Source organism: Perognathus longimembris, chromosome 7 (genome assembly GCF_023159225.1).
Source record: "Perognathus longimembris pacificus isolate PPM17 chromosome 7, ASM2315922v1, whole genome shotgun sequence".
NCBI lineage: Eukaryota > Metazoa > Chordata > Mammalia > Rodentia > Heteromyidae > Perognathus > Perognathus longimembris.
The window spans coordinates 33,548,337-33,566,612 of NC_063167.1; the positions used below are offsets into that span (position 1 = coordinate 33,548,337).

At 36.0% G+C, this 18,276-nt stretch overlaps 1 protein-coding gene across 1 annotated transcript in view; it reads right to left on the reverse strand.

Moving 5' to 3' along the window:
- Nucleotides 1-18,276, reverse strand: part of Faf1 (Fas associated factor 1) — a 296,655-nt gene that overhangs the window by 46,475 nt on the left and 231,904 nt on the right. Inside the window, exon 15 of the mRNA XM_048351276.1 lies at nucleotides 16,836-16,924. Within this exon, the coding sequence (XP_048207233.1) occupies nucleotides 16,836-16,924 (89 nt within the window). The remainder of the gene's footprint in view (nucleotides 1-16,835; nucleotides 16,925-18,276) is intronic.

Here is an 18,276-nt window from a genome sequence, read left to right on the forward strand (position 1 = left end):
AAGTAGACAACTTTGCCTTATTTGTCTCTGTATCCTTTGTCCTAAGTAGTGTCTGGTCCTGGGTAAATTAAAATTGACACTGAATGAACATTTGGGTCCAGAGACCTCTGCATTTTATTTTTATAAATGGTGATCAAGCCCAGAGCCCTGTACAAGTCAGGCAGGTGAGCTACCGCTGAGCTATATATTCATTCAAATTTTAAACTTATTCTGCTATACTAATTTGTCTAAAGTTGTTAATGAATTGCCAATGTTCAAAAACTGAAAAAAGGATTATGGCAAACCTAACACTCAATATCCTCAGCTTCCTACCTATTATATCAAAGACTGCATATAAATGTCATATTTCCTGGTTTAACTCTAGTTACCAATAGTTTTAGATAGAGAAATTTCAAAAAAGTCCATCATAGTACATCATAGTCCATCATGAAAAAGGAAGGCCAAATTCAAAAGTAGCAAGTAACTTCCAAGTTTCAACTGTAATCTCTTGCTTTGCTAGAATCTCTAGAAGTTTGGGTTGAGATGTTTAAAAAGATTCTTTTTCATCTGTATAGAAGTGATATGGGGCACTAAGATGAAAAGCTGGATTTAAGACTAGTTTGACAATTTCTCTAGTGGAAGGATTTCAAATGATGGCTTACTGTCACAAATTCTACTTTAGAGGAATCTGATTAATTTGTGAAAGTAAGCCAATTCAAAGACAATCTATACATATCTGCCTGGTAACCTAGGATAGAACCTACATATTTTTCAAGCAGGATGCTTTGGTTCAGACCCTGCCATATCTTCCTCAGACTATGGTATTTGTTTTTTAGTAGATCTTATAGCTTCCAATCTCTTCCCACAAATCATTTCCTTACTTAACTCGTTCACTTACACATCTATAATACATTTACTGTACAGTTAGGTCTTGTGTTAAGAGTAAGACAGATTTTTTTCTCACTAGTTTGAGGAGATAGATGTTTAGGTTTAAAAAGAAGAAAAGAATATGTAACAGCCAATTATGAGTTATTTTACATAAACTTTTCATCCCCACAGTGCCACAATCGTGGTCATGGGGCTTGAATTCGGGGTGTAGGTACTGTCACTGAGTCTCTTTGTGCTCAAGGCTAGTGCTTTACCAATTGAGCCACAGCACCACATCTGGTTTTTGAGTGGTTAATTGGAGATAAGAGTCTCACAGGGACTTCTCTGCTCTGGTTGGCTTAGAATTGTGCTCCCCAGATTTCAGTGTCCTGAGTAGGTAGGATTACAGGTGTGAACCATGGGCACTGGGCTTTATAATAGGGCATTCTTATTTCTACTTCACAAGTAGGTGAACTGAGACTGGAAGTTTTACTTAGTCTATTTCAAATGTCTACATTCTTTCCACAAAACCAATGATCCTCACATTGTAAGATACAAAGTAATCACTAAAACTTGTTAAAAACAAACAAACAAACAAACTCTAGGCCATCAGCATAAATTCTGATTTAGTATGCTCAGTAAGGAACCCAGAAATCTGTTGTGTTTTTAGTTAATGCTCTGAGTGGGCTATACTACAAAAAGCACTATATTTTAAAAGTGACATATAGTATAATAAAGCACTATTGTAAAGGATAACCAAGTGAGTAAATAACTTAGTCTGAGAATTAGTGCCCTAACTCAAATTAATCACATCAATTTATTGGTTAAAAGAAATAAATATTCACTGCTCACAGTTAAAAATCCAAGCTCTAGCAGAATATAGGGATACCCTAAGAGATGCACATTTTCAGCCTCCTAATACTTTCTCCCTTTGAACAATTCCTGCTTGCCTTATTGAATTACATTCCCTTTCCTACATGTCCAGAGCAATTTGATACTTCCAAGAGTTATCTGACTTCCAAATTTTGCAATTTCTTATTCCTCAATCCAAATGATTACTTCCTACTCACTCTTTCAAATTCAAGTTATCATTACTACAAATATTTCCTGAACTCTTAGATGTCATGTACCTATCTAAGCACTTTACATGTACTGCTGATTTATCAGCTTAAGTTAATAACTGAGGTACAAAAATATTCTAAAAATATTAAATGGTTGCTAGATGGCAGGAGAAGGATTTGAATTCAAGCAACATGTCACTGCAGCTCTTAACTGTTTACTTACAGTCATCTCTTATGAGCCAGAGAGCAACTCTCAGACAATAATAATTATGCAAGGCCAAATTCAAGCCTTATCTCTCTTTTGATTCTTCTAGTCTATCTGAGTCCCATGGACTTACCAGCCCGGGTTGGCTTTGAACCATGATCCTCAGATCTCAGCCCCCTGAGTAGCCAGGATTACAGGTGTGAGCTACTTTCTACTCAGCTACATCTCCCCATTTTTGAAACTTGTTTCTTAACTACCCCAGGGACTGAGGTTTCATTTTCAAAGATAAGGAGTTACCCCTTATTTCTATAAGTGCAGTTTGTTACCTGGTGCTCCTCAGCTTCAGCTTGTCACATGGAAGGCACTGGAAAAATTTTTCCTGGACTGAATAATTGAGTAAGCATTTTACCAGTTAAACTATGCTGAATGGTTAAAGATAAAGGAGATGAATAGGCAATGGGTAGTTCTTCCATAGGCAGGTGGATGTTAGATAGTTCCTTTCTTCACAGAAGGATGCCATTTTGAAAAGCAAAGGTGAAAGGGCTCTCAAGCATATGATGATTTGTTCTCCATGTTGGCTGGTCTTGACTTTCAAACTGAAACTCTATACTATAGTCCAATCTTTTATTAAACAGTAATTAGATATCCAAAGCTAGGCATTCAAGTTGATTCACTAGAGTAAAAACTTGTATATATAAGAAATGTTCACAAACATTTTAGGTTGATTTTATAGCTGAATCTTTCCATTGCTTTGTATGAATAAACTAGTTCAGGATAACTAAGTATATGTTTTTGTCTCAGTTACACCTGAAATAGTGCAGTGAAGAGATTTTATAGGTTGTTTTCTTTCTACTTTACAAACAATTATTTTAGTCTTTTTTAGGGTTAATACTTTGTAATCACTGAAGTAGTCAGATCAAATATACACACATGAACAGTCTTATGAAAATAAGAATTTAAGAAAGTACTAGTATTTTTCTAGAATGTAGGGTATTTTAAAAATGTTATTTGGAAACAAAATGATAGATCTAGCTCAATGATAGTATACTTACCTGGCATATATGAAGCCTTGGGTTCAATACCGAAACCAAAACCAAAACCAAAGCCACAAAATACATTACAAAGAAAAAAACTTAAAAACTCATTTGAAAATCTTCTCCCTGCCTTCCCATCTGTTGGATGTATCATAATTTAAAGAAAAATCTTTAATTTAAGGAAAAAGAACACTAAAAGAAAAACACAGCACAAGTAATCTTGACTCTATAAGGGATCTGGGACAAATAACTGATAGAAATCTCAGTTTCCTCAAGTTAAGTGAGTTCTAAAGTTCTTTTTAGTTCAGCCTGCAGTCAAAAATTTATTTATGTAATGCTTACTAAACATTAGATGCCAGTGAATATTTTAATGGATATTATCTTATTTCTTCAAAGTACACAGACAACTACTATTTTCTATTATTTTCTCCATATAAAAAACTGGAGGGAGGGGGGTTAACACTGTTAAAAAAGAAATGTACTAATTACTTGACTTAAGTAACTGTATCCCTCTTGTATATTACTTGCACAATAAGGCTAAAGGAAGATATCCTTAGGGGAGAAACCCAAGGTGTAACCTCTGAATATTTAAAATATTCAGAAAGGGAAGGAGGAAAGGTAAAGAAATACAATCATGCTATTCAGTGTACTCTGAAATGTGTGGAAAATGAACTGTGTAACTTGTGGGCAGGGAGGAAATGGGCAGCCAAGGAAGGGGCAACATTGTCCAATAAAAGAAATGTTCTGATTACCTGACTTATGAAATGGTAACCCCTCTGTTATAATACCAGAATAATAGCAATAAGATTACATTTAATTGTTTTTAAAAAATGAAACTGGAAACAAAATCAACAGGTTAGTTGCTCAATTATACATTTTAAATAATCTACCCAACTGAATTTGATGATAGTAGTGAATACACTATACTTTGGAGAATTACCACTATAATAGTTACAGTACCTTTTTACAAAGATTGTATGGTGACAAAATAGCGCTTAGAAATTTTTTTTAGTTTCCTTTTTGCTAAAATGTATACTAACACTCTGCCCTGAAGAATTTGCAAGTAACCCAGTTCTATGTTATTATCATAGCATAGTAGCTATTATCATAGGCATCTCAAAGGCTATTAAATGAATGAAAAAAGTTTGCTAAAAAGTCATTTTGAAGTCCATTCTATGGACTTTTTAAAAGTTCTATTTTAAAATATATAGTAAAAGGTTTTTTTTTGTGTATACTTTTAGCAATTCTAATATATGTCAAGGGTCGTTTAACCACCACCATCATTTCTTTTTTCTTTTTTCTTTTTAGCCAGTCCTGGGCCTTGGACTCAGGGCCTAAGCACCATCCCTGGCTTCTTCCCGCTCAAGGCTAGCACTCTGCCACCTGAGCCACAGCGCCCCTTCTGGCCGTTTTCCATATATGTGGTGCTGGGGAATCGAACCAAGAGCTTCATGTGTAGGAGGCAAGCACTCTTGCCACAAGGCCATATTCCCAGCCCCCCACCATCATTTCTAACTCAACATCCTGCATGTACCTCCATCACGGAAATTATGTCATTAGGCTAGAATCCTTTGTCTTCATATCACCGAAGATCTAAAGGATTATATAATCTTTACATCTATTAATGGTTATTTACCTGTCTCATATTTATAAGTCATCCATTAAGATTCCAATGTTTCCTCCCTTATGTCTTTTTTGTGTCACTTGCATCTGATGATTACTATTATTGCCATATTTTCATAGTATATTACAAGCACTTGTTTTCTGTAAGGATATTTAATTGAATGGAGTAACTAGGGTTAAGGAAATTTTGTTAAGGAAAAATGTCAGAATGTTCTCAAGATTTTTCACATAACAATCAGAGAAAAGTTTGAAGAGGTCAAGATGGCTTAGTAATAACTCTAACAGAAACACTTGTTCTGCTATTTTACTTTCCAAAGTCACAGCCTTTTATAAACTAAACTAACATAATTCCAACCTCTTTAACTTATATTTTGCTCATAATTACCCATTCTCATTTTCTTTCCTTTATCTTTGCTCATGAATGTGTATTTTATTGCCCTTTCTAGAACCAGATCAAATTTAACCTCTTTACAGAAATGCTTACTGACTTAGAAGGATTGCTCCTTCTGAATTTTTCTAGGTAACAGAAAAAACAAAAAAACCTCCTGCTAGGGACACTTTTATAAGGACATGCTTTGACTGTCCAATTTTAGATGCAAAGCTCCTCAAAGAATTAGACTGATTTCTAAAAGTTTAACTTTTAGCTGACAAAAATTATACATACTTACTATATACATATACATTTAAAAATGCATATACTGCAGAATGGCTACACTGAATTGAATAACATTTAAAAATCCCACATATTAATCAGTTTTTATAGCAAGGTCTCACATTATTTTTTAAACCTTTCCAGAAACAATCAAATAAATATCTCAGTTTGATAGCTAATAAATTCAAGAGAAAGACAGAATGAACATAAAAATGTATTTCAGCTCCCAACTTCTTTTTCACAAACATGCCACATAATGCCCCATTGGAAAGAAGCAGCATATGAACATTTACAAAAGTTGAGATTCAAGTTAGTGTGTATTATTTAAGTAAAAAAAAAAAAGAGTTTATTCTGATTCTTTTCTTAAAGGATTTATATATTAAAAAGTTCCCTTTAACATTTTTAATTGTTTGCCAGTTTTTGTTTTGTTTTGTTTTGTTTTTGGCCAGTCCTGGGCCTTGGACTCAGGGCCTGAGCACTGTCCCTGGCTTCTTCCCGCTCAAGGCTAGCACTCTGCCACTTGAGCCACAGCGCCGCTTCTGGCCGTTTTCTGTATATGTGGTGCTGGGGAATCGAACCTAGGGCCTCGTGTATCCGAGGCAGGCACTCTTGCCACTAGGCTATATCCCCAGCCCCTGTTTGCCAGTTTTATGACATTGGGAATGTATCCATAGCCACATGGGAACACTAGGTTTAACATTTAGTTGGAAAACATTAAGATGACTACTTTTAAAAACAATAGTACATAAAGAAAATACAGTAACTAGACATATTGCCCCCCAAAGCCAGTCTCTACTTAGAAAAGTAAATATACTTGGTTAGGCCTTAGTGTTACAGGAAACAAAAAATGGACAGGTTGGACCAGCTATTTAACAATGAATGTTTTCACAGTAATAAATGTTGACAGCCCAAATAAAAAAAGAATGCATTACTGAGATATCATCAACTGTGTTCTGTCATTTCAGGACAGCTCCACCGAGTTTCAGCTTGTCAAAAAGTGTTACTGTAATCCATGAAGAACTCCCCACCTCAGGGCAACAGACAGCAAAATGTGGAGGCAGACTCTAAACAGGTGTGTTGAATTGTTGACTCACAAATCACTTTCTATTAGTTTCATCGATGACAGTTATCAGCTTCTACTCTGGGGTGTCAAGCATGGATGAACATATCCATCATCAGCAGGTATTTTAAAAGCAACAAATGTAAATAGAGAGGGTGTGTATGTAGTTTTAACAGTGAGTGTTATTCCATGCACCAAAGTAGAAGTAATGGCAGATTTTCTTATTCTACTCAAGTGAATATGATATTTGGAAATCTAGAAATGTCTGACTTACTCTTTAGGTCAGTCAGTTCTAATTCTATTTAATCTTGGTAAGAGCACTGATTCAGTTTATCCCATGAACCTTTAGTAAAACGGTGCTTCAGCTTTACAAGGGATCATGATGTAGAAATAGAAAATTAGGCATATATTGGCTTTGACATAGTTATCACACTGCTTCAAACTCTAAGCCTAATTCCCTCCTCAACAAAACAGTGGCAACAAACATCTCTTAGGATTATCCTAAAAAGAAAAGATTTATGGAAAGTATTTAACATAGTGCTTCCCTATCTAACATAGTGAGTCTATTGCTTCCACATGTAATTTAGATTGCTAAATGACATTAGTAAGCCTCCCACTCTATGAATAAGGGATATTTTTCCATTTATTTAGGTCTTCCTAATTTTTTTTTCAGAAGGTTTACAGTTTTCAGCAAAATATTGACTTCTTTTTTCAAATTTGTTCCTGAATATTTCAGTCCTTTCTATGCTATTATAAACCAAGCTGTTTCCTTAATTTGTTTTTCACATTTTTTTGCTGCCAGTATAAAATACACAGTTGATTTCCCTGTGTTAATTTTATTTTGCAACTTTACTGAATGCATTAGCGGTAAGTTTTTTGTTTTTTCAAACTGATGGAGGGGTGTTTTCTACATATAAGATCATGCCATCACTAAACATACATTGCTTTATTTCTTCTCTAATTTTTCTTGTCTATTGGCTCAGCCTAGGAGTTCTGATATTCTGCTGAATAAGAGTGATTAATAAGCATCTTTGTCCTTTTTCCTGACATTAGGGGAAAAACTTTAAGGGTTTTATCACTGAGTATCCTGTCCCCTGTGGCTTTTCATGTATGGGTTTTATTGTGTACAGGAAGTTCATTCCTATTCTTTTTTTTTTTTTTTTTTTTGGCCAGTCCTGGGCCTCGGACTCAGGGCCTGAGCACTGTCCCTGGCTTCTTCCCGCTCAAGGCTAGCACTCTGCCACTTGAGCCACAGCGCCGCTTCCGGCCGTTTTCTGTATATGTGGTGCTGGGGAATCGAACCTAGGGCCTCGTGTATCCGAGGCAGGCACTCTTGCCACTAGGCTATATCCCGAGCCCCATTTCTATTCTTAATTTATTATGTGTTTTTAACAAAAAAGGGTACTGGATTTTGTCCATTGTTTTATGTATCAACTGAGTCTACTCTGTAACAGATTTATAAATTATGTTGCATAACTGTATGATTATAAACTACTTGTATGCATTTCTCTAGTTCATTCTTCCATCTTAATTTACATTCACCAAAATTCACTGATAAATAATTGACCTTAATTACTTTAATACAGAACATAGGACACTGGCTCATGTACAAACTAATAATTTTAGAAAATTCTATAAGATTATAATTTTTAGAAAATAAAAATAAAACAATACTAGTAATACTTTAGCTAGAAGGTAACTAATGTTATTTTGACATTTTACAAGAATTATTTACACAAGACTCTCACTTTCATCTGTAGCATAGCTTTTACATAACATCATTTCCTTTATTCCTAACAGATGAGAAAAATCCCAATTAGAGGTTATAAGAATAGGAACAAGCCAGAGATAGAGGTATATTTCAAGCTAGAGGTAATCCAAGCTAGGAGGTAGAGGCTGGAGGACCAAGAGTTTGAGACCAGGTTAGGCTAGTTACTAAGATTCTATCAAAAACAAAATATAAAACAAAAGGTCATAGCTCAATTGTTTTGGGTTCAATCCGCAGTACTGGGAAGTGGGAAAAGAAGGAGATGCTGTCATGCTTTTTAATTTGAACATTTTGGATGAAGCAAAGGCTCATATTTAAAAAACCCATAAAATGCAAATCTATTAGACTCTAAGTCAATGAGTTTATTATCATAGGCAAAAGATGAAAAATGATAACTAGACACTATGGTTCACTCCTTTAATCCCAGCTACACGGGAGGCTGAGGACTGCAGTTTGAGGCTAGCCTAGGTAAAAAGTTATCATGATCCCAATTCAATTAAGAAGCTGGGCTGACTTCTACTCACTACCTACTTACTTCCCCTCTACCTCCAGAGAGAGAAGCTGCCACCTGGATAAGGTGCAGACGCCATGTAGCTCCCTCTCCCGTGGAACTATGGCCCCACTAATAAACCTCCTTATGAACCTTAAAAAAATCAAAAAAAAGAAGCTAGGCTGGGTGCCTGTAACTCATACCTGTAATCCTACCTACTCTCAGGAGGCTGAGATCTGAGGATCGTGGTTCAAACTCATCCTCAGCAGGAAAGTCCATGAGACTCTTATCTCCAATTAACCATCAGAAAACTCTAAGTAGGGCTGTAAGTAGAACTGTAAGTTCAAAGGGGTACAGTGCTAGCCTAACTCAGGACCTGGGCGCTGTGCCTGAGCATTTTTGCTCAAGGCTAGCGCCTAGGCCTGGAGTTCAAGCTCCATGACTAAACAAATGACAAACAAACAAACAAATCCAACAAAACTGTGTTGGTGCATGTCTGTGAACCAGTTATAAAGGAGGCATTGGCAAGAGGTTCATAGTCTGAGGCTGGGTCTGAACAATAACATGAAACTCTTATCTGAAAAATAACTAAAGCTCCCCTGCCCCCGTCCTCCCACCAAAAGGCTGTAGGTATGGCACAAATAGTAGAGTGCTAACTAACAATTAGATTCAGCCCCAATATACCAAAACAAAAAAACAACTCCACAAAGTTTGACTCTTTAACCATTGGGATTCCTATTTTGTCTTCTTGGTCTTACTCTAAAACGTATTTCTTAAAACTATCATCTATTATATGCCAGTGACTTTTCTCACTGAAAAAATGATCAAACTTTTGGAAAGAATAAACCTCTTGCTGGGTGCTAGGGATTCATGCCTGTAATCCTAGCTACATGGGAAGATGAAAATGAGAGTCATGGTTCAATGTTAGGCCAGGTAGAAAAGGTCAAGAAATCCCTTCTTGACCTACAGGTGCAGTGGCACATGGACAGAAAAGTCCCAAGACTCCAACCCAGTACAGGAAAGCTGCATGGGGTAGTAAACACCTAAGTAAGGAAGTGAGAACCTATCTCACAATCAACCCGTGTAAAATAGGGCTGAACATGGTTCAATGGTAGAACGGTTGTTTAGAAATTAAGAGGCTCTGAGTTCAAAACTCTTGCACTAAAAATTGCAAAATAATATCTTGATGATGGAAAGTTATGTCTACTACTTCATTTTTCATGGAAGTCTACTTTACTTTCAAAATTTAGAATGACATCTTAGCCCCCAAATAGTATATAGTTCAGACACTCAAGAATATCCTGCAGGGGCTGGGAATATGGCCTAGTGGCAAGAGTGCTTGCCTTGTATACATGAAGCCCTAGGTTCGATTCCTCAGCACTACATATATAGAAAAGGCCAGAAGTGGCGCTGTGGCTCAAGTTGGCAGAGTGCTAGCTTTGAGCAAAAAGAAGCTCAGGCCCTGAGTTCAAGCCCCAGGACTGGCAAGAAAGAAAAAAATAAAGAATATCCTATAGAGACCCAATATTTGAAGAAGTTACATTCATTTTAACCACTATTATCTGCCATGAAAGGTGTTTTTTTTAAACTCTCATGCCTCATTATAGGCTTATTCTTATATCAGAGAACTTTTGTTGCCATCAGAATTACTTGGAAAACATGTTCAACACAAGATTGTTGGGATCCATCATCATAGATCTGACTCAGCATGTCTACATTAGGCCCCCCCCCCCCAAAAAAGCTGCATTTCTGGAGTCTTAGGAGACCCTTTGGGACTATTGCTTTTGATAATACTAATACAGCATATATGAAATATTTTTAGACTCTTCTGAATTTTAAATGGACTACTAGAAAATGTCTATGTGAAAGCTGTATCATATATAAAAAAATTCCATTTTTTCAGTACTGTATTAAGATTTGAGGAACATATTATTAGTCCATTTTAGGTATATTCTTTTTCATTTGAATAGCTAAGACCTTCCTTCAGCAACCTTGGTGCACTTACATTTGTGTTTTTTTAAAATACCTTTTATTAATATGCAATTTACCAAGCAATATAATCCATCCACTTAAAATGCACTAATCAGCTGGGCACTGGAGGCTCACACACCTAATCCTAGTTAGTTAAGAGGCCAAGACTGGGAGGACAGCTAATCCAAATCACTGGAAGTGGTATTGACTTCTCAGCTGAGTGTGGTAGTGTGTACCTGTCATCCCAGAAAAGGTGGCAAGTGAAAAATAGGAGGGTAAATGGTTGAGGTACAGATTGGGGTAGTACCCTATCTCCAAAATAACGAGTACAAAAAAGTGTAGTTAAGTGGTGGTGAAGCATCTGCCGGATATTTTACTCAGGATAGAGGCCTTGATTTTAAATCCCCACTGCCAAAATTAGAACAGAAAAGAAAAAAAAGAGGTACAACTTGATGTTTTAAAATATTTTCAGATATATATAATTATCACCACACTCAAAATAAGAACATTTTCCTCACCTGAGAAAGAAGTTACAGGTGGCTAGCAAACATCAATAATCTGATTTATGAATGAGTGAATGAATAGTCAACAACCTGGTCATAAAGGATATGAACATCAAAATTACATTGAAATTCCATCGCATCCCACTCAGAATGGTTATCATCAATTTTTAAAAAAAGGAAAAAAATGCAGGTGAGAATATGGAGAAAAAGGAACCCTCATACACTGTTGGTAGGAATGTAAACTAGTACAACTACTATGGAAATTTGTATGGAGGTTCATTAAAAAGCCAAAACAGACCTATTTTATGACCCTGCCATCCCGCTCTTGGGATATCAAAAAAAGTGTAAATCAACATGAGAAATATGTGTATATACATATTTGTGGAGCTCTGTTCACAATAACCAAGCAGCAGGATACATCATGAAGTATTACTTAGCCACAAAGAATGAAATTATGTTGTTTGCAGGAAAACTGATGGAATTGGAGATCATCATAGCTAAGCTCACAAGCTAAGCTCAAAAGGCCAAACATCAAAGGCTTTTGCTTATTTGAGGAATATAGATCTAAAATAAGGAAAAATAACAATAATAATGGGACTAAGTACGAAAGGGATATTCTGTGTTTCAACAGGAGAGACGAGAAATGGACAGGGCTCTAGGGGTGAAAAAGATTTAAGTAAATTGGATATACATGTAAGAATAAAGAAATCCACCAAAGATTGTTTTTAAAAGAGAGAGAGGAGGTAGGGGGTTAAGGGAATCCAACAGAGGGCATGAACATGCTCAAAACACACTATATGCACATACAGAATTCTCACATGAAAATCTTTGTATTAACAATGAATCCTTAGTTTAATAAAAGAAGCTAGCCTATTTATAGGCTTTGATTTTATTAAAAAAAGATATCTATATTCCCTGTATATCTGTATTGTATTGAACGTTAGAGAGAGAGAGAAAGAGAGAGAGAGAGAGAAAGAGAGAGAGAGAGAGAGAGAGAGAGAGAGAGAGAGAGAGAGAGAGTGTGTGTATTATAGTACTGGTGTTTGAAATCAGGGCCTGTGCTTACTAGCTAAGTAAGTGTTCTACCATTTGAACCACACCTTCAACTCTCTCTGTATGTTATATTGATTTATTTCTGTTTCAGAGAAAACACCAAATAAGGGCTGGGGATATGGCCTAGTGGCAAGAGTGCCTGCCTCATATACATAAGGCCCTGGGTTCGATTCCCCAGCACCACATATACAGAAAATGGCCAGAAGTGTCGCTGTGGCTCAAGTGGCAGAGTGCTAGCCTTGAGCAAAAAGAAGCCAGGGACAGTGCTCAGGCCCTGAGTCCAAGCCCCAGGACTGGCCAAAAAAACAAACAAACAAACAAAAAACTGAAAACACCAAAAAAGTCAGAATTTTGTATCGTATTTGCATTGTTAGCTCTGCAAAGCCACATAACAATGGTAAGATTCTAAACAGAAGATAGATAAAGTAATAGATTGTTGAAAACAGTAGGACTAAGTCATAGCTTGGGGCGGGGTGGAGGAGAGAAACGAACACACTCTATGTAGCAAACCATAAACTCAAAATTTCTTTTGGCAACAATAATGCTGCCATTGGGTAACAAGCATACTCTTTCCTGTGGTATGGCAGTGCTGTTTTCTTCTCCTTTTTTTTTTTTTTTGCCAGTCCTGGGGCTTCAACTCAGGACCCAGGCACTGTCCTTGAGCTTCTTTTGCTCAAGGCTAGAGGCTCTACCATTTGAGTCACATCGCCACTTCTGGTTTGTTTTTGTTTTTGGTAATATTGAAGCATTTTCACTAAAATATTTCTATAAAATAGTCAACTCTTTAATGTACATTTAGGAAATAATAAAACAGAATTTATTCAGCAGGATATGTGTTTTCCTTTCTATTGTTATTTTAGTTTTTAAAAATTACTTTAAGATGAATCAGGCTGGTTGCAAATGATTGAGAAGTTAATTTCTAGGTAAAAATGCTCATTTTAGTATGTTGTATGTGTGTTTGAACATGTATGTGTCATGCACATGCATGAAGGTACTGGGGTATGAATCCAGGGCCTGGACAACTACCACTTGAGCCACAACTCCACTTCGGTTTTTTTCTGTTTTGTTTTTTATTTTTTATTGTTAAGGTGATGTACAGAGGGGTTACAGTTACATATGTAAGGTAGTAAGTACATTTGTCAAATTTGTTACCTTTTTCCCCATTTTGTTCCCACCTTTCCTCACCTCCATTTCCCTCCAAAGAAACATAGACTCTATAGTTTCCCACACTGGTGGTAATCAGTATATGTCTAGGACAGTCCTAGCAGAGGATAACAGTACCTCCGTAGCTATGTACACATGATCATATAAGATGATGCTAAGCGAAATGAACTCCAACATATGGAAACAAGCAGCTTATCATTGTTATTTTTAACGCACTATGTGAAATTATTTCTTTCTTCTTTTGTTTATCTTCCCTACGGTTTAGCCCCTTGTTGTCACTGTATTTGATTTTAGTACCCTGGATACTGTATGTTTGTCTGAATTAGGGAAGGGGAACATCAAAATGGTGAGACAAAGGGTAAAAGGCAAACCAATACTTACAAGACAATATGTTGTAAACTATGTGGCTTTTTTGAGTGCTTTATGGGAGATGAATTTGCCCAGGCTAGCTTTGAACCTCAATCCTCAGATCTCAGCCTCCTGAATAGCTAGATTTACAGGTGTGAGCCATCAGTGCCCAGCAGGTTTTTATTTTTATTATCACGTTTGAGTCATGGTCTCAAAATTGTAAACCATATTAACCCTTGAGATAGTAATTCTCCTGCCTCAGTGTCCCAAGTGTAAGCTGGAAAAGAGTAAATATGGCATCCAATACAGAGGGAGAATTCTAAATAAATTAGTGTTGAATGAATAAGCAAACAAAATAATAATAAACAGAGAAGACCCCCAGCCCCTTTTCCTTTCATTATGTTTTGAATAGAGTCCCAAATTTATGCCTGGATTAGCCTATTTATACTTCTCCTGCAGCTAAGCTACAGATACACACCACCATGTCCAACTTTCACTGACTGAGGTGGGGGTTGTTTCATGAGTTTCTTTTGTTTGGCCTTGAACGGAAATCCTCCTAATCTCAGCCTTCTGAGCAGCTAGGATTATAGGCATAAATCACTGTGCCCAGTCACACAACTCTTGATTATCAGAGGTTTCAAATTTACCTGTAGCTAAAAAAAAAAAAGCACAAATAAAATTTGAAATTAATTTATATGTTAGGAGCCATCTATTGTGTGGAACAGAACTGTGAGCAAAACTAGATCCTAAAGGGGAAAAAAAGATATGTATTTCCTGATTAGAGACAGAGCAATCAATGACAAAAAGACTAGTCCCTTCTGAGCCAGTGAAGAGAGATTACATGATTCAGGTTTGGGCTTAATAAAAAGCTTTATTATATACAGATATCTCTAGTCATACTAATAAAATTGAATCACTGAAGTAAGATTTTGTTAACTTAATCAAAGTCTCACACAGGGTAGACAAGTGCTCTATTATTGAGTCACTTTCACATCCATTTTAAATTGTCAACATGAAATAGGGTCTTGCAAGGTAAGTCCAGGGTGGCCTCAAATTATACCTCAGCCACCCAAGTGCTGAGATTACAGGTGTGCGCCACTAAACTAGGTAACTAAAATTAGATCTACATAAATTCACACCTAGGAAGCTATTCTCTAAACCTGTTCATGAATTTGATTTTAATGATAAGCTTAATATGAAGTCTTATTTGTAATTTAAAAAAACCAAGTTCATAAAATCCGCTCATGGCTTTGTACTTAATGGGCAGACATGCTAAAACTTGAGTTATACTTTCAACCCTAGTTTTTGCTGTTGTTTTTTCAAACAGGAACTTGTACTTTTTCCCAAGCCCACCTGGACTGAAATTTTCCTATTTTATATCTCCTCCACAGCTGTGATTACAGGTACATATCACCACACCTAGAGATTATAAATAGACTTAAAGACCTCTCTAATGCTTTGCTCTGTCTAGCTTTGAACCATAATCCTCCCAAACTTCCATTCCAGAGGACCTGGGATAGCAAGTCTAAGTTACAGTGCCTGGCACAAGTTTATAATTTTAGGAGCCAATGTTTGTTTTTTTTGTCATATATAACATGTTACCAAATCATTATGTTCTACTTGTAGACCAAAAAAAAATGCAGATGGGCTGGGAAGGTGGCTTAGTAGTAGAGTGCTCGTTTAGCATGCATGAAATTCTGGCTTAGATTCCTCAGTACCATATAAACAGAAAAAGCTGTAAGTGGAGCTATACTCATGTGGTAGTGCTAGCCTTGAGCAAAAGAGGCTCAGGGAAAGTGCCCAGACTCTGAGTTCAAGCCTCAGTACTGGCAAAGAAAAAGAGAGAGAGAGAGAGAGAGAGAGAGAGAGAGAGAGAGAGAGAGAGAGAGAGAGAGAGAGAGGTCTCACTTTCTTCATGGGCATGCACCTGTACAACAATCTACCTATTTTAGGCTTCCTTCTGAAAGCTGGGATGACAGATATATGTCATTATGCTCAGCTTCTGCTGAGATGGAGTCTCACAGATTTTTTTGCCTGGGCTGACCTAGAACTGTTATCCTAATAATCTCAACCTCCAATAGGTTTCACTTTGAACCTCAATTCTTTTATTCTCATTTTCCCACAAAGCTAGGATTAGGAATGTGATCCACCAGCGTCTGATTTTTAAAAAAAACAGCCAAATTGAAGATATAAATGAGTAAAGAAAGTAAAATACAATAGTTTTATATTGAGACTGTCTACATGTTCCACATTAGTGAAAATTAAAGGGTTTTCTATCAAAATCATTCACTGTAGCAGGAATTATTTTATAATGTTTCATAAATCACATTTTTCTTGTTCATTCTATGGAAATCTTTAAAAAGCATATCAAACAAATAAATGTAAACATCTGTTTCATATTTTATCATAAAGCTATTTTCCAAATCCAGAAATTTCTTGATTAACCAGGTACTATGCCTACTTGAAATTATTATTATAGCTTCTATTAGCTATTTAACTCCAGGAGAATTTATTTAACTTTGACTCCATTTTCTAGTCTAAAGAAAAAAATCATATCAATTGGGGCTAGATGACTTCTACTGAACCTTCAGAATCCCAGAAGGGTGTTTGCCTTCCAGCTTTTGACTGAGTTAGGTCAGTTAACAGGAGGACAGAAAGAAGTAGTACTGAAGTATTACTGGAATAGCACGAAGTCCTTGTTTTACTCAACTATCACCCAAAGGGCTAAGTGTGAATAATGCCACCAAGGTTGGCAATGTCTCTGTCAAAAGTAGCACTTTATCCTGGGCCTAGAAATAAACATGGCCATGAATTAATTTCTTACAAACTGAACTCTTACTGTCACTTTAAATCTAGAAAAGTGAAAATAGCCCATTAACATAAACAAAGTACTGGGTTTCAGGTCATGAAAAGAACAGACCAAAAAGTAAAATCAAAGAATGAAGGACCTTAATTAATCTAGAATTGTGTCTTCAAATTTTTATTTGTCAATCATGACAGTCATGCATCATCAATTGACAAAATTATATTAAAAGTTTGCTTAGCTTTTTCCCTTACCTCATCCTTTATATCTTCCTGTTGTTGGGCTGAAAAGATCTCCATTGCTGCCATGAGTCTCATCATTAACTCATCCACTGATGTGTTACCTAATAACACATAGATATTGATAAACTTTTACATAAACATATAATTTCAAAATTATAAAGTTATTAAAAATGGAAAGTCATTTTAGAACCAAAAAGGAGTAACTGCAGTCCAAGAAGTCCACATTCTTATTATCTAGGTAAGGTATTTTCATTGAAATGTTCCCTATGTTTAATAAGAAAGAATAAAGTGGTAACATACTGGTGGTTAGAAACTGTAGTTAAGTTTAAAAAGTCAAATTTGGGAGAATCTTAACCTGAGAAGAACTTTTAGTTCTATAAAGGAAGGGAGAACTCACAGCCAAAGAAAGCATGTAGGTACTTTATATGTAAGTCCTTAATTATCCAAGACACCAAAAAGGCACTAGGTAATAGCCTATGGTATGAATTCTCCAACTTTTGATCTCAGGATCCTTTATACTCTAGAACAATTGAGATTCTTAAAAGAATTTTGTTAATGTGCTTTGCTTTTTGACATTTATTCTATTAAAAATTAAAATTGAAATATCAATATAAATGTGTTACAACCAATGTATCAATATATGTTAAAACAACAGTAATAAACTCATTACAAACTAATATAATTGCTGTATCTTTATGAAAAACTTCTTTCAAAAGCAAGATTAAGGTGAAGACTAGTATAGTTACAACATTTTCACATATCACTAATATATGGATCAATAGAATACAACTATATTTTCTACTACACTAAACTGGTTACAATATGCTGTATTTGTTGAACTTGGTGAAGAATATATGGCCTCAAAAAGACATGGAGGAGCTGGGACTGTGGCTTAGCGGTAGTGTGCTGGCCTTGCATGCATGAAGCCCTGGGTTCGATTCCTCAGCACCACATAAACAGAAAAGTCAGAAGTGGTGCTGTGGCTCAAGTGGTAGAGTGCTAGCCTTGAGCAAAAGCAGCCAGCATCAGTGCTCAGGCCCTGAGTCCCAAGCCCCCCCAAAAGACATGGAGTTTAAAAAGGAATAAGTATTTTAATAGACAACTGTGAATATTCTTCTTTTATACTAAAGCCAGCCTGACAAGTAGAAGCTACTTTAAACTATCTGCATGTAGAATTTAAGACTATTAGTAAACTTGTATACATTACTACATTAAAATCCATCCATTGTCCTTTTTCTTTTTGTTTCCTGAAACAGTCTCACTAAATTGGTTAAGTTGGCCTTGAACCCACAATACTACTTTAGTTACCAAGGGAGGTGGAATTATAGACCTGCCCTATAGTACTTGGGTTCATAAAATTTTAATACTTTAATATTAATTTTTTGGTAGTAGTGGGGACTGAATTTAGGGCCACCTACTTGGCAGGTAACTACTTTACTTCTTCAGCCAACAT